The sequence below is a fragment of the Pteropus alecto genome, unplaced genomic scaffold, assembly GCF_000325575.1.
Source record: "Pteropus alecto unplaced genomic scaffold, ASM32557v1 scaffold28, whole genome shotgun sequence".
Classification (NCBI taxonomy): domain Eukaryota; kingdom Metazoa; phylum Chordata; class Mammalia; order Chiroptera; family Pteropodidae; genus Pteropus; species Pteropus alecto.
Genome location: NW_006441063.1, coordinates 3,438,885 through 3,465,304, shown reverse-complemented (window position 1 = coordinate 3,465,304; position 26,420 = coordinate 3,438,885). Strand labels below are relative to the sequence as shown.

Genomic DNA, 26,420 nt, shown 5'->3' with positions numbered 1-26,420 from the left:
ATATGTGTACTTTCATTTTGCATGAATTTTTCTGTAACTTGAGTTTTTCATTCAACATGATGTTTGTAAGATGTATTCAGGTCGATACATATAGCACTTGTTCATGTTTGTTTTGCTAGCAGTGCTTTTTATGTGGTGTTTTTACTTGTGAGAAGGAAGTGGGAGGAGGTGGGAGCCACTTAAGGGACTGGTCCTGTCATGGACAGTCCAGACTGTGCATTTAGTGTCCCCAGGTGGTGACCCACTTCACCCATGGGTCAGCTGCAAGTATGGTATGGGATCTGCTGGCAGAGGAAGCTAATTGTAATGGAAGAAACTGAATTTGCATAGAGAACCTGGAATCAACTAAATATAAATAACATTTCATGGTAATAAACACACTATGGATTAAAATTTATTTTTTAAATATATCACTTGAAACAATTAGACACTCTTACAAGTGCAGTGGGAAAAATGACCTAATGAATTTTTCTCTCCTTTGTTTTCTCCACCTTTTCAGTGTTTTCTGGGTTCTGCCCCCAGCAGATCTGATTCCTGCCCTGTAGCTTTCTGAAAGATTAATGTTGAGCATCATTAGTGAAACTCAGCTGCCGCCTCTGTACACAACAGCAAAGGCTTTGGAGAGCTTTTTCAGTTAAGACAATAATGACTTTCTTGGACTATAATCCCAGTGGATCCTGTTTTCTGTGTAGCCTGGATGAATACCTAACTACCATTGGTAGTTCTTCAGAGACCTTATAAAAACTACTCTACATCAAAAAACTGAGTGCCTCTGGGTTGTTGAAGAGGGCCTTAAGAATTGGGATATCAATTCACCTGGAAGATTCAACCACTGCTACTCGGAGCTGCTGCTGAAATACCATGTCTAAGAACTCAGAGTTCATCAATCTATCATTTTTATTAGACCATGAAAAGGAAATTATTTTGGGAGTCTTAAAGAGAGATGAATATTTGAAAAAAGTGGAGGACAAGAGAATAAGGTAATATTCTTTGATCTTTTCTGCCCTCCTTGACCGCTGTTTGTTTGAAACAATTTAGATCAGAAATGGAGCAATTGCAACCACTTTGGAGACAAATATTGGTCAGTGACTTCATAGGTTCCCAGCAATAGATCAAATATTAGAAAACATCTTTGGCGCTTTATTATTTAGCTAGATGGAAGAATGGAATTGAGCTGATAATATAGTGGTGATGAGAATGTCCATTTGGTAATAACATCATACCTAGTAGCTAAGTGGAAGGACTGCCCAGGTTTTAGTACCAGCTCTGGTATGTGTTAATTGTGTGACCTTGCGTAAGTTACTCAACTTCTCTATGCCTTGGTTCCCTCATCAATAAAACAAGGGTAATAATAGAAGATAACTCATAGGGTTATTGCAAGAATTAAGGAAGATAATACATGGGCAGAGCCTGGTAACTAAGTGTAGAATAAATGTTAGCTATTATTTATTTATAATGCCATTCTCAGGTCAGTCTTACTGGGAATTTGCCTCCACTGTAGCTGGGAGAAGAGTAAGGGGCTCTGGAGAGTGAAAAGTAACCGCAGTACCTCAGTAATCACCTGAATATCTTGAAATAAGTTTCTCTGTGAGGGAAGTTGAATAATATGGGTACGATTAAGTTTTATATCAATTGTAGGCATGGCTGATATTTAGCTGGATCCCCAGTTATGACCTCACCTATCTATGTTTCAGCCAGCATCCATTATGATTGGTTGCATCATCTGTTCTGAATGGTCATAGCATCATTCTGATTGGTTGCTGCATTCATTGTGATTGGTTGCTGCCTGTCATGTTTTGCTTGTTAAATATATTTGATTATTACATCTCACCTATGAATAGAGGAACAGAAATAAATAGAGTTGCCTCCTCGGTCAGTGCCTGCTATACAACATGATGTAGCTTTAGTGTCTTGTATGTTACCCAAAACCAAAATCAGAAGCTTATGTTTATTTTTCGTGGGGAGAAAACTTGTCATAAGATTATCTGAACATGTTGCGAAAATATTCAAAGTACCTAAAGGAACTAGGATCCTTAGAATTGGAAATACATTGAAATATTCTTGATCGATGCTTTTTTCATAGTTCAGAGCCCAGAATTTTCATTTCCATCATTCTAAGATAGTCAGTCAATCTTAAAGAAACAATGGCTTTGATTAAAATTATCGTACTTTTACTATGCCTGTAATTCAGGTGGCAACAAAAGGCAGTTAATGATTTTGAAGAAATAAGAAATGATATTTTTGGCATTGGCATTCCAGTCATTAAAAGTGACTAAATTTTTTTCCCCTATTATTGTCCTCAGATTCTCTTTTTAAAAATTTTTTAAATTAAGTTTATTAGGGTAACATTGGTTAATACAATTATATAATTTTCAAGTGTACATTATAATTTGATATCTGTATATAAAAGTGACTAAATTTTCTAATGTGCTACAAAAAGTTATATTGTTTATGGGGGGCAAGGTGCTAACCAGTTATTGATGACATTCTCAAGAGAATTAAAATTCACTCTCTTCAGGAAAAAAATTAATAATCAGATCCCAGGAAACACTGAAGTACAATGAATAGGCTTTTGTTCGGGATATTATTTTTCTGTCATTCTCAATATCTTTTAGTAATAATGTATTATACTCCTTCCTTTTTCTCTATTTTTCTTCCCTTGTCTTCTTTCTTTATTCTCTGTAAAGAAATTTAGCCAAATAGTATAATATACAAAATAGCTACGAAGGATAAAGTTGTTGATTTTCTGGCTCTTTAAACTTTTTTTGAGGATTTGAGTATTTTTTCTACACTGTGTTAGATATGTTGTCTTGTTTTGTTCTGAGCTACCAAGGCATGATCCCAGGCCAGATGACTCAGGCTCTGCCACTCTTAACAGCCTTGCATATTGAGAAGCCACGTCAAAGTCAATGGTATTTAGAATGCATGCTGTTGAATCACACACACCCACACTTGTTGATTGAAATCTTAGTCACACCATGGAATCTTTGTGTCACCTTAGACAAGTTACTTCCTTAGATAAATCTAGTTTTCTCATTTGACAAAACAGAAATAATAGCATTAACTACCTCATAAGGTTGTCTTAAGGCTTAAATAAGCTATTATCAAGAGCTTAGAGCAATGCTGACATACAGTAAGTACTCAATAATCCTGGGTATAATCATTAGCCCTATTGTTGGTTTGTGTGGCTCTTGATTTACTAGTTGTAGTGACCACTATTGGTGTTCTATTGAGATCCTCTTGTATCCTTTGTTAGATCTATGCTCCCATCTCCCAGTTTCCACATGCTTTACTTCAAAGAGCTAGCACCTACTAACTTTTTTAGAGGACTACCTTTGAGTGGCGGGAGTTACCCATAGGATTAAAGAACCACAAGTGTCAGGTAAACGTGAGTTTATGTCCCTAATGAGCAGCCCAAGCCAATGGCCAAATGGTGCAGAAATGCTTTGCCTCAAGGCCAGACAGACTGCAGTGCAGCTTCTGCTTTAGAGCTCCTTATGGGATCATATCTGAGGCTGGACTTCACACTTGCTTAGCCCCTCTTCCCTTCCCTTTCCTGCTTCACCTCCTTGCACAGAAATCTACATCTCAGAGTTAGCTTCTGGAAAACCCAACCAGAAAATTTGCCAGATCAGACAGGGAACTTAGTCCTTTTTCTTGATATCCTCCCTAATCGTCAACACAAGGAATTTATGGTGTAGTAGATTTTATTGCGACAGTAAACTTTTGTGCTAGCTATTATAATAATTGTTTTCACCATGCTACAGAGATGTAGGCTGATATTTTGTGGGAATCTAGAGGAAGATGTGATTAATTATGAATAAGATAGAAGATAGAAATAGAAGGAATAGTTTCACAGAAGAGGTCATAGTTGAGCTTAGCCCAGAAATGTGAAAAGCATTTCGATATTGGCAAATCTATGTCAACTGTGTTTCATTTGTTTACCATGAACCATAAAAATCACCTTTAGATTCTCCTAATAGGTTTCAGAAGGGAATGGAAGCCAAATAAACTTTTTTATGCATTATAATGATTACAAAGAAGAAACTGATCTAGAAGGTAAACAGGAGTTTGGGGAGCATTAGATTTACTGTTTGTGTATTTATTTGCTTGAGTAGGTTTTCCTTAGAGATAACGAAAATAGAACAATGGGAGAGTGTAAAAGTTGTAATGAATCATCATTTCAGAGGCTTATCACCCAACTGTGCTCCACAGTCCACATAGCCTCTGAAGTGTGGCAGTTATTAAGGTGAGACTGGTCTCTGGGTGCTCCTAAAGGTGCTCTGCACTCAAAGTCACATGAGAAGCCTAATAATTACCTCCAGTCATGAACTACAGACTGGGCGAGGCATCTGCCTATTATCAGAGCATTATAGGTTCATCCAAAAGGCTCAAATATATTTTTCTCCTTCAGTCCGAGTAGGAAGAGGTAGTAGGAGATACCTAGACAGAGATTTTGACTATTAGAGAGTAAGGGTATTTTAAATGTTCTCTCTGAAGAACAGATCACTTAGATTTATCGATGGCTTTAATGCAACGAAAGAGGGAAGAACTGATGCAAAAGTTGTGATAACAGTGATTGCAGGTGGAAAAAATATTGACTATTTGGAAGCACAAAATAAACATCTTTGTCGATCATTATGCACCTTAGATGTTTCTAACTTTGGAAGAACTGAGCTTAACATAAAGAAGTACATGGCTCATAGTATCTACTCCCGCCAAAATCTCATTAACAAATTCTAACTCTACTTGACCTTCTGTACCTGAATACAAATACTACTAAATGTCTACTTTGTGGTATTGCCTTGTGTAAGAAATCAACTTTTAAATGACTGTTCATTTCAGCAGTTCATCTGTGAGCTTTGTTCAAAGAGGATGTCATTTCCATTTGACTACAATACCTGAGAACATATCTGGACTTAATGTTCTCTTTATCACCTATTTTTGGATTTCTAATGGTAAACACTATTGATTGCCTTATTGCATACATTTCTCTCTTCTTCCTCCCTATCTAAATCTCAGTTTTGCTCAGCTCCAGCAATGGATTTTTAAATAATCAGTCACCCCTTGACTGGGATATCTCTGGCAACCATTATTAGTCTGGAAGTGGACATGAAACCAAAGATGACCCACTTAGACAGTAGCCCAAATTTGTGGAATGCTTACATGGAAGGACCTGTTCAATGAAATATGTAATCCCGATTGTTGTTGAATTCGAAAGCCAGCATAACAATGAAGCTGAGCCAAAAGAGAGGCAGAGAATTGTTGTCAGCATCCTGATATACAAGAACCGGCCATATTTCTAGACTTCTTCTTTAAGCAATATAATATATTTCTGCATTATTTATAGCAGTTTGAATCAGATTTTCTGTTACATGCAGCCAAGAGCATCCCACAGTCCCCAAGAGTCAGAAGTAATCAACATTCGTCGAATATTTTCTATTGGCCAAGTGCTATGTATGTATTGTCAGAATAGAATAGTGGAGGTGAGCAGAGACACAATCTAATGCTTATTGGGTCCATAAACATAAAGACGTTTGTAGTTATGGATCAGACTTTATCCATGGTGTAGACCAGGAGTCAGCAAACTTTTTAGTGAAGGACCATATAGTAAATAGCTTAGGCTCTACAGGGCATATATTCTCTGTTATGATTACTTCACTCTGCTATTGTAGTATGAAATGGCTCATGTTCCAATTAAAAAAAAAATGACCCAACTAAATGTTATCTATAAGAAACTCACTTCAAATTTAACAATAAAAGTAAAAGGATAAAAAGTAAACAAAAACTTTATTTACAAAAACAGGAAGTGGGCTGGATTTGACCCAAGGGCTGTAGTTTGCTGACCTTTGGTGTTGAAAACACCACCTTGGTAGTTTCTAGCCTTAAGAATAGCCGCATACAACCTGAAAGCTTGATAAGCCGCCATCTCAGGGAGAAGCTGAACATTTATAGTCCAAGATATAGGATAGAGTTGGACTAGAAACCGTCAACTATCAGAGATAGAGCATAGGCTTCTGTCTGGGAGGTTAAATGATTCCCCAGAGTCTTGCCATCTCTAGGAGATATTTATGCCTCACCCAATCTGTAGTGGCTCATGTGTTGGAATAGCTTAAATGTGTTTCATTGCCTCTGTAGAATAACAGCAAAATTAACCTGGAAGAATAGAAAATACCAAGAAATCATAGAAGGTTCTGTAAATTACAAGGGAAAAATTACAAATTCATCTTTCCAATGAGGTGAAATTATTAATATCCCCCCATAGATGGGGAAACTGAAGTGCACAGTTAAATAACTTGTCCAAGGTTGCACAGATAGTAAGTGGCAGAACTGCAATTTATATTCCCATAGTCTGGCTCCAGAGCTCGCATTCAACTCTTAGGTCACTTTTAACTTCTGAGTGACATATCTGACCTTTTGGTGTGGAGGGAAGGGAGGCAGAAAAAAGAGATGGTAAACTATCCAATGCCTATCTCACACCAGAGAATGTATTACTCAATTCACAAATATATCTTCATTTAATCCCCATGTCATCCCTGAGGTATGTGCTATTAAAATGTACTATAGCTGTGGCAACTGAAATTTAGATTAAATAATTTGCTCAGCTGGTAAACATCAGAGCTAAGGTTCTCTCCATATTGCTTCCCTTTCCTCTCTGCTGTGATGCTCATACAATAAGTGTACTATTCACACTCTGATGAAAGCCCATACACAGCCTTACTAATAGCTTTCAGAGAAATGGAACAAAGTGGAAAACATTTCTTTAGGCTGGTATTTACTGATAGTTCTGACCTATAAGCTGTATAACACTATCCAAAGTTACTATGACATTTAGTGAAGCATTGCTTTTGCCCAATAAAAGCTGACAAGAATTCCTTATACTGTTCTCTTCATGCTGAAAACCAAAGTACAAGTGTTTTCTGTTTTGTTCCACAGAACTGGCTCAGCTGATGGGCCACTAAGCAAGCCAGAGCTTAGTATCATCAAGAGACCACAGATCCCAGCCTGGAAACTTCCATTCACCTTGTGGCTTTGTTTTTATGTGGTCGATACCATCATTTTAGAGCAGGGGGAGGGAGGAAAGAGGAGGATGAAACAGAAGGGGACAGTATATTCAAATCTGCTATTTGGAATCCTGCAAATAAGGTAAATATTTGGTTCAAATAGATGTGAAATGAGTTCAAGAATTATATATTCAGCCTGGAAGTTAGGGAGGCCAGTAAGTGCCTTCCCTCTTAATACTCTACAAATATTTGATCTGTGGGGCTGTTTGTTTTTCCAAATCTTATCACTACCACTAAGAACAAAATTAGTTTGACCTTCTCAAAAGCTTAAAGACTCACTGTCACTGTAAAACACCAGGAGAACTATTGGAGCGGGCTTCTGGTTTGTTAAGCATTTTGTTTTAATCCTTGTAAAATTGCCACAAAGTGTCTTAATGGATTAACAGAAACTCCCAGCATGAACACACTGGCTCCCTAATAGAACACACACTCTTAATGAGTCACAGAGAAATGGAATAAAAATCCGGCTTTGCCTTAAACAAATTTAAAACCTTAGGGTTTTTCCCACCACAGACCTTACTGATTTTGATATATATATACACATTGAGAAACTAACCTAAATTTTGATTCTACAGCATTTTCCTCCAAGTAATTCTTGTAGGGCTCACTGTAGGCACAGGGCCACTAATACCTGATATTTGGGGACATTTCAAACACCAGATTGTCCAAATAGATATAATTGCCAGACCATTTTTTTTTGTTTGAAATAATATGGTCACCATAAGTAAAATTGTTACCTATGGGCAGGGCGAGAGAAGGGGGTGGGAATGAATGAGAATAAATCTATCTCTTTGATTCTTCCTAAAATTCCCCTTTTAGTACCCTTTCTCTTTCTTGTGCTCCTTGTGTACTGTCTAGGCAGATTTGGTGTAGAGCAGGTGTCCCCAACTCCCAGGCTGTGGACCGATACCGGTCTATGGCCTGTTAGGAACAGGGATGCACAGCAGGCGGTGAATGACGGGCATGCCAGTGAGCAAATCTTCATCTGTATTTGCAGCTGTTCCCCAGCATTAGTGATACCGTTTCAGCTCCACCTCAGATCATCAGTCATTAGATTCTCATAGGAGTACTGGTCCCTGGTGCCAAAAAGGTTGGGTATTGCTGGTGTAGAGGACATGCCCCTAGATAGCAGAGATTAATTTGCACTCACGTCCAGGAAACTACCATTTCCTTTTTAAAAAAAAAAATTATTATGGTGACATTGGTTAACGAAATACAGTAAGTTTCAGGTGTACAATTTAGCAATAAGGCATGCATGTGTATGTGTGGTGTTCACCACTCATAGTTAGATTTCTTTCTTTCACCACATATTTGATCCTCTTTACCCTATCCACCTCCACCCTCCCCTCACCCTCTGGTAACCACTAGTCTATAAACTATGTCCATGAGTCTCTGTCCTGTTCGTTTGTTGCTTTTAGGTTTATATCCCACATATAAGTGATATCGTGTGGTTTTAAACTTTTTCTGTCTGGCTTATTTCCTTAGCATGATTATCTTGAGGTCCGTCCACACGGTCACAAATGGCAATATTTCATCTTCTTATGGCTGAATAATATTCCATTATATATAGGCACGACAGCTTCTTTAGCCAATTATCTATCATAGGGCACTTCGGTTCCTTTTATCGTAAGTGGAAGAAACAGAACTATAATTCCCATGTAATCCACAACATGGCTGAATGATTGTGGAGTAGAATGTCGCAGCTGGGAGGATGAGTGAAGAAGACTCACCCTGCAAAAGGTAGGTCAGTTTATAAGGGAAGATTTAATTAAGCAAATACCAACTACATTCTTGGTGAAATAGGCATTTTATTTATAAGGAAATATAAGTGAAAAGTTCATTAACAAACTAACACCTCTAACATTTTAGACTTCAGGCATGTGACCATTTTATATCAACAGTTTATATGACTGTTCCTATATTAATGGAAGTTAGGGTTTGATTGATTTAAATCTGTAATAAAATTTCGATGACATTTAACAGTTTTTCCTAATCATTATTTCATTGCAGAGTAATTAAATGTAACTTCCGAGCATTTCATGCAAATGTCTAAAATTGAAACTTACACAGCAAAGGATTTTTTAAACGTTTGTAAAATCAATAATGTACAAGGATCTATAGTGTCAATGTATACAACATTTTTTATATCATAAATCCTTAACTCAAAGAAATATTTAGAATATTTTGATATATTTTAATTATAGAAGTAATATGTATATTATAGAATATTAGAAAATGCATATAATATGAACTTCCCAAAGATAGTTTCCACTTTTGTTAAATTCCTTTCCTGATGTTTTCCTGTGTCTACAGGTAACTTTCATATAATTGGAACCATATTATTTATGTAATTTTGTATCCTCCAGTTTTGCTTAACTTTATTTAATGAACATTTTTTTCATGTCATTAAAAATTCTTTGGAAGCATCATTCTTATTGGCTGGGTAAGATTTCACAACATGGATATACAATATTTGATTATTTGTCTTAATTACCACGAACATCCTTATTCTTAAATCTTCTGTCTTAATTTTTATTATATTATTCATATTTTGATTGACATTTCCTTGGAATTGAAAAATTGCCTCCAGAAATGTCATGGCAATTTCCTCTTCACTAAACTATTACATCATAGCACTGCTAACATCAAATGTACTGTTATAAATCATTACTAATTTGATAAAGTTGTGCCCTATGTTAATTTGCACTTATGTGGTTATTAGTGTTTTTACGTGATTGCTAGTCATTTGTATTTGCTCTTCTGTGAAATTTTTATTCACATCGTTTATCCATGTACTATTGAGTATTAGTGTTTCAATGTTGTATGAATTCTTTTTGTCATATATTTGGGAAATATATTTTCAAGATTCAGCAAAAATTTATTATGTACTTATTGTATGCAATGCATAGGAGATGGAGATGAATTAATTTCCAATTAATAGAAGCAAAATTTTATTTGGATTGTGAAAAGTCTCCAATTTTACATGGACTCAAACTAATATATTCTTTCTGTAAAATATAAATAATTTACATCTTTAATTCTATATATAGTTAGTATTTTACAGTCAGGATTTACATTCTTCTCTACTTCTATAATAGTATCCATACTATTTATGAGTATAGAGATTTGGGTAAACTCAACTCTGAGAGTCACAGAACCAAAATAATAGCTTAAGTAAGAGAGAAGTTTCTTTTTTTTTTTTTTTTTTTTATAGATGAGGTGCACAGGGGAGGAAAGCAATCCAGGGCTGATAATGGTGGCTCCATGCTCATCAGAGGCCCTTGGTCCTTCTAACTGATTGCTCTGCCGTCTTCAACGTGGGCTAATAACTGTTAAAAAATATTCCGATACCTATTAAAATGGTAAGGAAGACTTTATTTAGGACTATTGCAATAGATTTCAAGACTATCATAAAAAAAATTAAAAAAAAAAAAAAAGACTATGGCAATAGGGGAGAGAGATCAAGCTCAACTCCCAATACAGCAAAGACAGAGGAGGATTTATAGCACAGTAAGGGGGTCAATAAATGGAAAATTACTAAGAGGAGACATTGATGGTAGAGGGATTTTTACTAAACTGGCCTATCAGAATTCTTGCTGAAGGCAGGCCAGATTGATATCAGATATCAGGGGTAGGGGATTCTCATTAAACTAATTTAGCAGAATTCTTACTAAATCTGGACTATTGAGGCTGAAGACAGGACCCAAGGACAAAGTCTAATTAAAAAGAGGTCTCAGAGGAGCCTGTCTAAAGTTTGGTCAAGGAGAGAGTCTTAGTCACACCTTATGGTCCAAGATGGCTGCTCCAGCTCTCGTCCTACTGTCCTCATTTCAGTCAGCTGGCAAAGCGCAGAAAAGACAGATTTCTTTCCCTTAAGGACATGTTTTGAATAGTTTCACAGATGACCTTGCTTACATTGTGTTGGCTATAATGTAGTCACACGGCCATACATGCTGCAAGGGAGCTTGTAAATTTAACTGGGAAATGTAGTCTTTATTCTGGGTGGCCATGTGTCCAGCTCACATTTGGGGTTTTTTACTGATATAAAAGAGTAGAAAGAAAACGAGGAAAAAACCTAGCAATCTGATAAAAATGGGTGTAATTAAGATCATGCATCTTATGGTTCAGATTTATTTGTGGCTTAGCAAAAATCTCATCTTCCTTTTTATGGAATCTGAAAGCAATTGTCAGTGATTTTTTTCAGTGGAGGATATAAGAAAAAAACAGCGTATAAAGAAGACAACATTTATAGTCATCTTCAATGAATTTCAAAGAAATGATGACTTGACATTTCTTGTACCAGATACTGATACTGATTACTAGGAAAAATGCTGAAAGTGTATTTTATAATAACCTTTATCTATGAAAATGTGAGTCCCTATAAACATACTTAAAGAGGTAAAATGGGAAAAATTAAGTACTGATAATTGTCTTTGCTGAACACATAACTCTTTTGCTGCATTTAAAATAAGTTAGTGTGCACAAATTCAATTTAGAGACATTTTAAAAATTAAATTCATATGTTTATAAAAATTAAAACTAGTACGTATTTGTTTTAGCAGCAGAAATAGTTTTAAAGAATTTTTAAGGGCAACATGTTTTCTTTAAATTACCTGTTTTTATGTACAAATGCCCAATTTTCTCCCATCAAGTCACTTCTGTCCTTGCATTGTCATAGCAATAATCTTTACAAGTCCAGTACTTTATCTTTTTTTTTTAAAAGAAATACAGCTTTCCTACTTCTTGCTTTACTGATTCTATCTCCACCCCCTCTTTCTTTTTTTTTTTGTAAACTATAGTTTAATCTTCTAAATCTTTGTTTCTTTTAATTTTAAAATTATTTCGTGCTTTATATTTTCGTATTTTTCAGTGGGATCACTTTGTAAGTTATATTAGGCTGTTCACCCCCCTCTTTTTCTAAGTAATTTACCATATTGATAACAGGATTTTCTGTTGTTTTTGGTATTCGAGAAAGATGTCCTTTGGGTTTTAGATTAGTAAAACACATCATTGTTTCTTGTTGGGCCAGGAAATTGAGATGATAGTTATTTCAAGGTATTTCCAGGTGGAAGACTTGGTTGGCTAATTACATATGAGATCAATTTCTGCTATGATTTTGAGACTACAGGCATACCTTGGAAATATTAAAGGTTTGGTTCTAGACCACTGCAATAAAGTGAGTCACAATCATATTGCTGGTGGAATGTCTTGCCTTTAACTTGTAAAAAAAAAAATGCAACATCTGTGAAGTGCAATAAAGTGAAACACAACAAAATGAGGTATGCCCATCTAGTTAATAATAAATAGTTGCCTGTCCACATGGCCTTGTGAGATAATCTGGTGTATTTCTATGAGTGAAGTGTTTTGCTACCAAGAAATGCTTGGTGTCATCTGCAGACATGAAGATTTCGCAATGCCCTCTTTCCTTGAGGCAATTTCTAAACACATGAAATTTGCACAGTTTACAAAATTTTTTTATCTGGACAAGTGTTTTTTCAATCCTGTTCCTTATTACTTTCTCTGAAGTGGCTTTCTCCATAGCCAAAACTTTCTCTCAGTTCTCAGATGGTCTCGATTCTTTTTAATAGCATTGGATTGGAAAGCTAATCAAAAGCTTTATAAAGTTTATTAGGACCAGAGTGGTATATTTGTTGAAGAACAGCTCCATTGGGGAATGTTTGCCATGAGAGGCTCTGTGATAAGAGGCCATTTGGGCAGATGCCATTTGGTTTGAGAAGCAGAATGGGCAGAAGAAACACTTCATGTTTACTGGAGCGTAACTTTGAGTGGCCTCAGCATGGCTTTGCACAACTAAGAAAGAAATAGCAGTCTTTAATAATACATTGTTCTTTCTGAGAAAAATAAAAACTATTTTAATAGATTGAGAACCAAGGAGAGGAGCCTGATGTTGGGGAAGAGTGCAGATTTTGGAATATAAAATTCTGGATCTGATTCCTGACTGCACCACTTCATAACTCCATGAACCACAGCAAGTTCCTTTCTGAGATTTTACTTTTTTATCTATAAAATGGGAATCTTTATGTCTTTCTCATGAGTTACTGTCAAATGGCATGACGTGTAAAATAGACTGCCTGTTAGTATTTTGGCTAAGTGTTGTGATGGTTAGTTTTCAATAATGAATAGGTTCTGTGCACAGAAGCTACAATCAAAATGAAAAAGTAATATTTTTATATTCAGAGTAGAGAAAGGAGGTCTGGTCACCCCTGGATTTTCCTTAGGCAAATATGAAATGGCCCCAGTGTTGATGGCATTGCCTCTGGATGTGAACAGAATTCAGGAGTGCCAGGAGGTATGCAGTCATTGACATCAGGCTGCTGTGACATTATATAGTACTTCAAGTGATTTTTCTTTCATTGTTTCTGGTTTGACAGTATTTTTCATCAGTCACCATGGTTTTGCTTTCTTAAAGGAATATGAAACTCTAGCTCTAGACAAGAATTTAGCTTGCAGGCATTGCCACAGAGGTTGAAGCAGAACCTGATAGCAACATCTCTGCAAGAGGGCAATAATAAAAAAGAGCTAATATTTACTGAAGTTCTTATTGTATTTATTGGAAAATACGCTTGGTTGTGGGTGACAGAGACACATTATAATAATCGCTTAAACAAGATGAAAATACATCGCTCTCAAATGGAAAAGTGCCAGTTGATTGGCAACTTTGTGGTATTGTTACGTTGTCTCCCTTATAGCATGAGTATGAGCTACTTTACTTTTGTTGCTCCACCAACTGGAGAGTTTGGCTCTTAATTCAAGATGGTTCACCCTGTTGTTTTCATCTCAGCCTCTGGGAAGATAAAAGAGTTCAAGGGAATGGGAGCCCTTTTCTGTTAGGGGCATGTCCTAGAGGTTGTCTATATCATTTCTGATCACATCACATTGGCCAACATTTAGTCTCATGACAAAATTTAACTGCAGGAGGTACTGGGAAATATAATATTTATTCTGAGTGGTCATGAGCCTAGCTAGGCATTCCACTAATCAGGGTAGATCAGATATTGGGAGATACATGCCAGAATTGTCTATTCCACAATTACTATATATCAAGCTGTGTTTAACACCTAATGCTCACAACAACATTATCTTACTTAATGCTCGCATCAAAACTATGTATTTGTAACTATTACGATTTTTTTTTTTAACAGAGGGAGTATTTTGAGAGGCAGAGAGGTTAAGTAATTTTCTTAAAGTCTCAAAGGAAATAAGTGGTAAGGCCAGAATTTGAACCCAGGCTGTCTGACTTTAGAGCCCTGTGCTCTAGGCCACTAGTATATAGTCCCTGCTTATTCATTCTCTCTCTTGAGCCTTGATAGGCTCTTCTAGATGAGATTGGGAATTGTTTAAAGGCATAAGTGAATCAAAGATGCTTTTCAAATTGTTATCTCTGGCTTCCTCTTCTAGGTACCTAATTGCTTCTATTTTAAAATTTCTATCTTATTTGGTGCAAAATAGTGTTGAGTACAATTGGGACTAGGCAGGGTAACAAAAAAAAAATAATGCTACTCAAATATGACAGGAATTTTGATGCGAGCAATTCCTGATTTGAAAGGAATGTATCTATGCAAAGATGAAGCAAGCAGTCTGTGTAATGTATTGAACACTTTTGATGATGGACTAGAAAAAATGAATTCAGAGTCCAGAGTGCTAACCATTACACTATGGAACTGAAAAAAAAAATGAGTTCAGTATATCACTAGAACATAGAAATGACAAGATTTTGTCATTCAACTGCAGCTGAGATAGTTCATCTTTTCAATATTTAAAATTTCAATTACAAATGGGTCATGAATTCACATATTAATATGAATGTATCTATGTAACAACAAGGAAACATAAAGAATAAACTAATATTTTAAAATGCGAGAGCATCCTGAGCTCATGTCAAATGAAGAATTGGTGTTAGCTGGAATTAAATGTCTTCAATAGCTTCTTTTCTTTTTCTTTGTATTCTTCGGTTTTTAACAGTTGATTTGGTGCCAGATTTATCTCTACTACAATTTTTCATCCATCTCCTATATGCTTTGCTTCTCTTTAGACAAGAAAAACTAGGGGAATGGTTAGATTTTTATTATTTTCAAGAATCAACATAATTTTGCTTACTGAACAAAAGTGTAGGAATGAGGTTAAGGAAGAGGAAAAAGGTTCTGGAAATTTTAACAAAGTAATTGAGAACATCTTGTAATTTTCTCAGGCTTGCATTATTTTTCCAAAGTGTGTTAAATCTCAATTTAAGACAATTTTAATTTGACTTTATTCGGAATGGATCCAACATTGCACATTTAAAATTTTCTCATTCTCTTTTAAATCACGATGGCTTTATATTGTAAAGGCTTCTATAATTCAGAAATCTCACTACCATACTTCATTGCCTCTGGCCTTCACAAACACCCTCAGAGGAAGATAGGAAAAGAATCGTTATCTTCATTTTGAAGTTGAAGTAGCTGAGACCCAGAGATGTTAAGTGGAATGCCCAGTGATACCCAGTAAGTAGCATGGTTGAGTTTCCCTCTCCTCCTACCCGGCTCTTTCTCCTGTCACTTGCTAGCTTTTTTACTTATGCTTTCTTTTATTCATTTAATTAAATGCTATCATGTTACAACCACTGTTCATGTGCTTTAAAATGCAAAACTGAACAAAACAGATAGTCTTACCCTCATGGGCATTACAGAGGAGTTGGCAAAAACAAACATTAAACCAGTTAAAAACAGCCAAATAAAGATACAATTACAAATTATGGTATGTTCTGTGAAGAAAAAGAATACAGTCCTATGAGTGAGAATAAGATGGGAATCTGCTATAGATTTGGTGGTCAGAGAAAGCCTCTCTGGGGAAGCAGCAGTAAAGCTGAAGTAAAAAGGATATATAGGAGCCAGCCAGATAAAGAACTAGGCTGTATATTTATCAGTCAGCATAGGCTAAGTGATGCTGAAGTAACAGCCTCAAATTCTTTGTGGCTTATTACAACAAAGATTTAGTTTTCTCTCACGCTACATGTCCCTAACAGGATGGTTGGGGACTCTACTTCATGGCATCCTCAGACCAGGACCCAGACTTACAAAGCAGACACTATTTGGGACATTACCTTTGTCCATCCAAAGAAGAGGGTATGTAGCAAACAAAGCACTCACTCTTACAGCTTTTACCTGGAATCATGTATCACATTTCATGGACGAATGCCAGTCATATGACCACATCTAATGCCAAGAGGACAGGGATATGCAGTCCCAACTTATTTTACTTTTCCAGTATCCTTTGCAGCTAGTGGTGGTGATGTGACACTGACTGGTCAAGGAAATCTAAGAAGAGGTCTGATGGCAGGACTTCCAAGTCAATTCTTGCTTTTCTGTTAAGAAACAGGTACAACTGACATCTCTTCTAACATGCCTTCTTTCTGCCTTAAATGGGGATGCTATGCTGGAGCTGCCTGGTCATTTTGTATAGGAATGATAAGCCACATCTTGAAAGTAGGAAACCATCAGGATGCAAGGATGAAAGGAATCCTTAATGACCTGATTTTGTAGTTGAACTAATACAAGCAACTGCCTCATTTTGGATTTCTTGTTTTGTTTTGTTTTGTTTTGTTTTGCAGGAGAGGGAGGGGATGAAACCAATATTTTATGCCCATTACTTGACACCAGAAGCATCCTTAGCTTATGTGGATGAGAGAAATGAACAGATACTGTGCTTATGGCCCAGAAACTCATCATCCTCAGATATGTCTGTGAGACTGGGCCCACAGTGCAGGAAACAAATGAGGTCTACTTTGCTTTGTAAGTGCTGGCTAGTAAAGCAGGGGGAAGTGATATCTCCCATCCTGTTCCTCTCTTCTAGCTCCCTATACTTCCCTTTTTCTTTGGTACTGATTTTCCAGTTGCATGTTTTCTTTTCCTGGTTGCAATCACCCTCTTTTCTCCTCTTCTTGACTGTCCAAAAATGGCTGTGTCCACTTAATGTGAATTATCTAGACATGATTGAATTAGGTCAGTTTCAAGGAGACATTTGAAAAAACCAGTAAGCTGCTTAATATTTTGCGCCAGCCTATGGAATTCTTCCCAGCTTTCCCCACATGTCTCAAGAGATAGTTTCCAGAATATGTAGGACAATTACCACGAATTGCCTTAAGAATTTCTCAACTAATGTGTTTGGACCTTTAAATTCTTGCCTCCCTGTGGCCTGATTTATACAGAGCCCCAAGTCTTTTCAGACTCTAGAAATGCTAACTAGGTGAAACCTGACTGCTAAATAAAGTCCTGTCAGTAGAACACAAAGAAAGATGCAATATAAATGTTTGACTTTATGGCCATAATTTCTCCAAGGAGTCTCACTCTAGTTTAAGTGGTTGAACTTCAGGTGTCTGATCATAGAATTTTTTCCAGAAGAGAATTTATTGTTGAAATACCCCATTTTCTCAGTTAATTAGTCTTTGGAACCCAGCCTACTGGGATAGGACTACTGTCTGGGATTGCTATCTTTGTTCTACACATTTTGATTACTTTGTTTCTTTATCGTTATTGCACAAATTGTTATTTTTTTTTTCCATTTTTTTTTTTTTTACTCCTACAGCACTTGGTATTCCTAGGTGGTCTCTCATCCAAGTCCTAACCAGGCCTGACCCTGCTTAGCTTCCGAGATCAGACAAGATAGGGCACGTCCAGGGTGGAAATTGTTATACATTTTGAATAGGCAATGTTTTATTTCTCCTGTGTCCTGAGGTGTTTAAATGTCTGCTGTACTTCTCCAAATAAAACAGTTGTCTTCAAATGAGAACTTATCCTGTTATTTTAATGCTTGTAGCTTCTACAGATTTTCAAAACTAAATTGTGTGGAACTTTTCTTACAATTTTATGAGACATTTATCATGGAATAAAAGGGACACGAGGGTACTTTGTATGGGATTAGGAAAGCATGTGTTGTGGGTTTTTGTCATTTGTGTTTAGATAAAAGATTGAGGACTTTAGAGCGCTCTCTGTGGCTCTTACATCATTTGTCTTCTCAACTAACAACAAGGATAATGGAAATTCTTAACAGATATCCTGTTTTGACTCATTTTTATCTCAGAGTATCAGAATGCCTAGCACACAATAGGTACTCAATAAATATTCATTGGCTAAATGAATGAGACAGTCACATGTTTTGGAAATCTTACTCCTCACTTTTTAAATCCCCCATTTATGAATCTCTCCTTAGGCTAGAAATTAAAAACCTGGTTTCTGTTTTTATCTATACTGCATACTACCTTTAATGTGAGACTCATAATACCTCACAAGTTAGTTCGAAGGCCCAAAAGAGATAATAGTTTTAAACATTTAAGTACCATTTAATCTGGCATGGAATTGGGTCCCAAACAGTATGTATAAGAGACTGAAGTCCTTGTTTCTCCCTTTGGGGAGATGCTAGTCTAGTTGGGTATAACAAAGCACAGTAACACAAATGTAAAAGGGGATGATATGAGATGTGTGGGTTGATTCTGGGATGTTTGTTAGAAATGTTGTGTTGACGAAGGGATTGGAGATGAATGGAGTTAAGAAATGGCATGTCTGTGAAGCATTTAATTGGGAATGAACCTATTTTCTAGAGTAGTGTTTTCCAAATTTGGAAGTATACTAAATTAAATAAGGAAACTTTTAAAAATATCATTCTGTAAGCCACATCCCAACCCAGTTACATCAAGATCTGTGAGGGCGAGACTCGGGAATCAGTATTTTTAATAATATGCCAATATATAGCCAAATGTGAAAATAAATGTTCCAGAGCTATGCTTCTCAAACTCTAATCACCTGGATATTTTGTGAAAATGCAGAATCTAATCTAGTAGGTCTGAGGTGTGGCCCTGACATTCCTAACAAGCTCCCAGATGATGCCAACACTTCTAGAACAAAGACCACACTTTGAATAGCTATTTTATAATATTTGACTAGGTTACATTTTACATATATATACATATGTGTGTGTGTGTGTGTGTGTGTGTGTGTGTGTGTGTGTATATATATATATATATATATATATCTAGGTTACATTTCAGGTAGAAAACAAAAGAAGGGACATGGAAATAGCATTTATTTAGTACCTATGTGCCAGGAATCATGCTAGTAACTTTACATATATTATTTCATTTAATCTTAAAACCAATCATGTAAGAGTATTACTCCCCCCATTTTAGAAATGAGGAGATAGAGTTGAGTAGGTAAATCACTGCCTAAGGTCATACAGCTAATTCATGATGGAACCTGGATTCAAACATAGTCATGTCTGATAGCAGAGCCCATAGGTCAATGGAAATTGTTGGAAACCCTCAAATGCTAAGTAAAAGGGTTTAGATTTAGAACCGCGGGCAATGTCTTTGTAGCTAACTCTTCATTGGATGACTTAAGGAAAGTACCCATATTGTTACCAAGGAACAAGAGTCCCCTTTTCGAGGACCCCAAGCAGGGTTCTTTTCCCCTTCAGTGTCACAAAGCCAATTAGGAGACCAAAAGTGAGCATTAACAGGGCAAGCTTTTATTCTATGGCCAGAGAATGGAGAAGAGGGAGCGCAACTCTCAAATCCACTTCTTAACAGTCGAGAAATGGCTTAAATAGAGTAGTAGAAATCAAGGAGAAGTTTAAGTAAATAGGTAGGAGGAATATTCATGGATTTTCGGGGCTGGGAGTGGGAAGGGCCAGCTTTCCTGGGATCATGTTTCCACCCTCTTTTTGTTTTTAATGGTCTCTTCCGGCCGTTGTCATGGCGATTGTCAACTGTCCTGGCGCTGGTAGGTGTGTTTAGCGTGGAGATTGTTATGAACTTTAAAATCTTTTGGAAGTTATTTAGACAGTCATCTTGTTTAGACTGGTTTCAGCTAGTCTTGACAAGTTCTTAACTGCTGATCACGGCCCTACCTATTCTCTCAGAGATAGACGGAGTTGGAGCGGGGAGAGGCATTCAGCCAGGCTCTGCAGGCCTCTCACAGGGTAACAATGTTGCCAAACTTAATTTCTCACTCTTGCCTCATAAAGTTTATCTAGGCAAGAAAGAACATGGTGTTGTTTATATCTCCAGATGGAGGATTATGTTCTAATGTTATAGTATCAAAGATATCCTGGAGAAGTTAGAGTCGAATGTGAATAAATACTACCAGCAAAATAGTAGTGCTAGTGAAGGATGTCAAAATTCAGAATTAAAACACAAACATGTATTGATGTCAAAAGATTGTTGATTCTGGAGGGAGATATTGTGTTTTCTGAAAGTATTTGGCTCTGATTCCTTGATTCTTTCAAATGTTCTTCCAAATGAAAACATTCCTTAAATAAAGATAGCTAGTCTCCTTCATTTTATTTTTTCATATAATTTTAATCTATTTAAGACATTTATTTATCTATCTATTTATATTTTTATTATGATGACATTGGTTAATGAAATCCAGGAAGTTTCAGATGTACAATTCAACAGTAAGGCATATATATATATATTGCGCTGTGTGTTCACCACCCATAGTTAGATTTCTTTCTGTCACCACATATTTGACCCCTTTTACCCCATCTACCTCCCCCATCTTCTATCAACCCCTACCCTCTTGTAACCACTAGTCTATTGTCCATGTCCATGAGTCTTTGTTTATCCCATTCACTTGTTGGTTTTAGGTTTATATCCCACATATAAGTGATATCATGTGGTTTTCAACTTTGTCTGGCTCATTTCCTTAGCATGATTATCTTGAGGTCCATCTACACTGTCACAAATGACAATATTTCATCTCTTCTATGGCTGAGTAATATTTCATTGTATATATGTATCACTGCTTCTTTAGCCAACCATCTATTGTAGGACACTTCGGTTGCTTCCATGTCCTGGCCACGGTGAATAATGCTGCTATGAACATCTGTGTGCAAACATCTTTTCGGATATGTGATTTTTTTTCTCTTTTTCCAGGAAACTGAAAAATGAACTCTTAGAAGCAAAACGTAGAAGTGGGAAGACTCAACAAGAGACCAGCAGAGTCTGTGTCCACTGTCAGAGAAACCTGGGCTTAATATTTGACCGGGGAGATCCATGCCAGGCCTGCTCATTGAGAGTGTGCAGCGAATGTCGCGTTTCGGGATATGATGGCAGCTGGAAGTGCACTGTCTGTGCCAAAGTCGCGTGAGTTGCCTTTGTTTGGAAAATCAGATTTGACGAGTAAAGGGACTGGCATGGAGAAGCAAACAAGAAAGAGTATTTAAAATTTAGGGATAGAATGTGTAATTAAAAGTGTAGCCGAACCAATCCTAGGATCGACAATGCTTTCTTGGCATCCTTCAGAGAGAGATGAGAGAGACAAAGAGAAAGAGAATGAGAGAGAGAGAGAGAGAGAGAGAGAGAGAGAGAGAGAAGGGGGGATGGAGAGGGAGGGAGGGAGAGAGAAATAGAGAACAGTATTTTTATTTTCAAAAGCTATAACATATAGTAAAATTAGAAGCCTCATAGAATGAAGTCTTTTCTCTGCATTTGAAAACCACGCATGAGCTTTCTTCTCTTAGAAGCCCACTTGGCTCCACATAGCTTCTCAGAAGGCACAGACAATTACGCTGAGACATTCTGAGACATTTGGGGTGACCTGCAAGATAAATTTGAAATGTTCACCTTGCTTTTCATATCAGCTGAAGGGCAAAGCTAGAGTATTTCCTAAATTTCTTCCAAACCTAGTACTTGAGAAAGGATGAAGGTTGAGAACCTTTTCATTCACCTTTGTGTTTAGCCTGTGGGTGTGCAGTTGCCACGGGTTTCACTCTGCTAACCTGGATTCAGTTAAACTAGAGTCTATATGTGATACGATATCTATGCCTCCTGGGGGCCTACCAAACTTCACCCTTTCGAGAAATCTCCCCCTGGATCAATTGATATGTTTTCTTCCTCCCAAGGTCCCTTCATCTCCTCTGCTCTGGGAGGTGCCTAATGATCTAATTTCAAGGCAGCTCCCTGTTGGTCTCTCTCTTTCCTGTGTTTGAGGTGGGGAATACTGGCATCACTTCAGGTTGGGTTGATTGGTAGGTTTGGTTAGGTTTGGTTTAGTTTAGTTTATGTTTCTTCCTTACTAACTCATCTTGTAGGAGTTAAGAGATTACATCAAGAGGAAAGTGAATAGTTTAAAAGTAAGAGTAAGTGACTTTCCACTTCCAGCTTCTCTGATTAAGGACTACTGTGTTCTATTGAGGATTCCTATATTTAGTGATTGCATTGTTTTCCATAAAAATGATCCTGAATTGAACAATTCATACTATGTTTCGACACTGGATTGAGTTAAGCAATTCTGAAAATATGAACCATTTAAATTATTTTATTACTTTCCTTGGATACGTTAATTTACTTAAGCAACCATCTTACATTCTTTATCCTACATAAGTAATTTACTTTTGGTATTTCCTTTAATTAGCAAACACCCTTTAACAGATCTGATGGAATGAACACTGATGGAATCATTGACATATGGGTTACAAAGTAGCCTTTGTCGAAATTTGTATTTATTTTCTAAACTGAGTTTAGTCATATCCAAAATCAGGATGCAAAAATAATGCTGGATATCTTACTATTTTTCCCATGAAATCAAAGTATTTACTTTGGATATTTCTCCATATACTTATACAGAAAAAGTATCAATAATGCACTTTGCTTTCTACTTAAAAGTAATGTGATACATCTGTGACTCAAATAAGTAATGCAAAAGTCGCTGTTTTAGACCCTGGTCATTTCTTAGAAAGCTTGTCTCCATGTGGGGTAATGGATTTCTCCAACTCTGCTCCCCTTAATTTAGCATTTCAGAGTTGGATGTAAAAGCTCTTCCAGAATAGTCAAATAATGAGTCATAGAGGAAAAGATAAATGGGCAGAATGTCCTCAATTTTAGTTTTACTTTCATACATTTTTCCAGGAGCATTTGTCCCTCTCAGCACTTAATGACCAGCAAAAGATAAATCAAATCAAATTAACAAGAAACAAAGAAATAGAAATAGGAAAACTTGGAAAGAAAGTAGCCTCTTTGTTTTTTTTATGGATACATGTACATGTGGCCTTTTTAAAAAAAGCAAAAACAAAAACGAGTTAACTTACGTACACAAAAGGGCACAAGTAACAAGTGTACAACAGGGTTTCTCAATTTCAGCATTACTGATATTTTGGGGCAATATGATTCTTTGCTGGGGAGTGAATGGGGGACTGTCCCATGCACTGTAGGATGTTTAGCAGCATCCCTGGCTTCTACCCCCTAGGTGCCAGTAGCAACCCTCCCCCTTTCCAGTTATGACAATGAAAAATTCCTCCAAACATTGCTAAGTGTCTTATGAAGAGCAAAAGTTGCCCCTGGTTGAGAAGCACTGGTATACAGCTTGGCAAATTATCACATTTTCTGTGTAACTATCACCAGGTGCAGAAATAAAACATTACTAACATCCCAGAAGTCTTTCTCATTCCTCCTCCCAATCACTACTCCCTTTTAATTCCCCAACTATAATCACTATCCTGCTAGCACCATAGATGAGCTTTGATTTTTTTTTGTTCAGTTGCTCCTTGACTTACGATGGAGTTATGTCCAGATAAATCCATCTTAAGTTGAAAATATTGTAAAAGTAAAAAATGCATTTAATATACCTAATCCACCAGACATCATAGCTTAGCTTAGCCTACCTTAAATGGGCTCAGAACACTTACATTAGCCCACAGTTGGGCAAAATCATTTAACACGAAGCCTATTTTATAATAATGTGTTAAACATCTTACGTGATTTAGTATGCATATTGCTTTTACACCATCGTAAAGTCAAAACATAAGTGGAAACATCGTAAGTCGGGGACCATCTGTATTTTGTATAAATTGAGTTATATACTGTGTATTTGTTTATAATGTATTTTGGTTAACATTACATTTGTGAGACTAATCCATTTTTGTTGCATATAGCAGTTATCTATTCATTTTCACTGTTTTATGATATATTTTATAAATAGATCATGATTTATATACTGTTGTATCATTGACGGATATTTGGGATGTTTTCAAGTTTTCATCTCACAAATAATGTTATTGTAAATATTCTTGCGTATGTCTCTTGGTGCATGTGTGTGTATTTCTAATGGATATATACATAGGAGTAAAATTCCTGGGCCATAGAATATGCATATGTTCAACTTCAGTAGATGATGCCAAATAGTTTCCAAAGTGGTTGTGCCAAGTTACCCTCTCACTAGCAATGCATGAGAGTCACAGTTACTTCACATTTTACCAACACTTTTTTTTTTCATTTTTGTGATTTTGCTGGGTATGGAGTGGATTTAATTTGCATATTTACTACTAATGAAAATGAGAATATTTTCACAGTTTATTGAACATCTTATTTTGTAAAGTGCTAGTTCAAGTGCCTTGCCTATTTTTTTCCTTTGAATTGTCTGTCTTTTACTGATTAGAAGGCGTTCTTTATATGTTCTGCATACAAGCTGCCACTTGTGTTTCAAATATCTTCACCCACCTTTTGACTTGCCTTTTCATTTGCTTAATGGTGTCATTTGATGAGCAGAAATATCTAAGTTTTAGTACCTCAATTTGTTTATCTTTTCCTGTATGATTAGTGGGATTTTTTCTGTATCCTGCTAAAGAAAATTTTCTCTAACTCCTGTCTCATGAAACTATCTGCCTATGTTATCTTTTATAATTGTTATTGTTTCAGCTTTTACCCTTAGACTTAGAATATACCTGGAACTGATTTTTATGTATGCTACATGTTAGGGATTAATTATTTTATTTTAATATGGGCATCCACTTGACCTAGCAACATTCATTAAAAAGACCATCATTTTTTCACTGCTCTACAATGTCACCTTCACAAACAAGTATCATTTCTGACCACTCTATTATGTGTCTAACATCATGCCAATGTCACATTATTTTAATTCTTGTAGCTTTATCAGAATTATTATATTCATTAGATTGCCACTTTGTTCTTATTTGAAATGATCTGGCTATTCTTCACCGTTGGTATTTTCATATAAATTTTAGAGTCAGCTTAACAATTTCCACAAAACAAACCTTACTGGCATTTTTATCAACATTGTATTACATTAATAGATCAATCTGAGGGAGAACTGACACCTTTCAATATTTAGTCTCAATCCACAAACATTATGTGCCCCTCCATTTATCTAAGTCTTTAAATTCTGTCAATAATATTTTATAGTTTACTGGTATACATCTTACACATTCTTAGATTTATTACAAATATTTGATTTTTGTTATTATAGTGTCCTTTTAAAATTTGTTATTTATTTATTGTTTGTTTTGATATGCAATTGTAGAAAAGGAATTGACTTGGATAGTCTGACTTTGTATTCAGAAATCTTGTTAAATTCACTAAGTTGTAACAGTTTCTGTGAAGCCTTTCAGATGTTCTTTATATACAGTCATGTCATCTGTGAAAAATAATTTATTTCTCTTCTAATACATATCTTTTTTTCTTGCCATATTATATATTTTCAATTTTATTGAATTCTCCTTGTTCCATATTTCTTTTTTTCTTTTTACATTCTTTGGATTTAAATTATTTTTTATTAACAGTTTTTTGAAACCGATGCTTAGATACTTAATTTTTCAGTTTTTAGATTTTGTTCTTTGTTGAATATGTATTTACAGGTTGAATTTCCGTTTTCACTACTTTAACTGCATCCCACACATTTTTATATCAGTTATTTTTATGATACACATTTTATTCTATATTCTAATTTCCATCGTGATCATTATCTTTGACCATGGGTTATTTATAATTGTCTTTCTTCATTTCTAATTTCACTGATATTTTTCTGTATCTTTTTCATATTGAATTCTAGCTTAATTCTACTGTGATCAGAGAACATATTCTATATGATTTCTATATTTTTAAAATTTTTTAAAATTTATTTATTTGAATGTTTCAAGTATACAATACATTGGTTAGACATCTATATAGTTCATAAAATGATCCCCACATTTGTTCCCTCCCTCCTCGGGCCCTCCATCTAGCCATCATATTAATTGCATTCTAATTGCATTCCCTCTGCCATGCTCCCCTACCCCGTGACCAACTATCATCTACTAATTTGTACTTCTTTTTTTAAAATAAATTTATTTATTCAAATTAGTTTCAAATATACAGTACATTGGTTAGACATCTATATAGTTCATAAAATGATCCCCCTATTTGCTCTCTTCCTCCCCTGGCCTTCTACTTAGCCATCATATTAATACTAACTGCATTCCCTGTGCGGTACTCCCCATCTTCGTGCCCAACTATCAACTACTAATTTGTACTTCTTTAACCCTTCACCCCATTCTTCCAGCCCCCTAGCCCCCTCCCCTCTATGTCAC

The 26,420-nt window shown here is 36.0% G+C and overlaps 1 protein-coding gene across 7 annotated transcripts in view; it reads left to right on the top strand.

Moving 5' to 3' along the window:
- SYTL5 (synaptotagmin like 5) overlaps window positions 1-26,420 on the top strand; it is a 216,001-nt gene that overhangs the window by 114,234 nt on the left and 75,347 nt on the right. For 6 of the 7 annotated variants that reach the window (XM_025051343.1, XM_025051339.1, XM_025051342.1 and 3 more), the window contains exons 2-3: window positions 500-980; window positions 20,992-21,201. In XM_025051343.1, the coding sequence (XP_024907111.1) occupies window positions 862-980; window positions 20,992-21,201 (329 nt within the window). In that variant the 5' untranslated portion in view covers window positions 500-861. Of the gene's footprint in view, window positions 1-499; window positions 981-16,692; window positions 16,853-20,991; window positions 21,202-26,420 lie in introns of those variants that run through there. The other variant, XM_025051340.1, reaches the window with a different exon arrangement.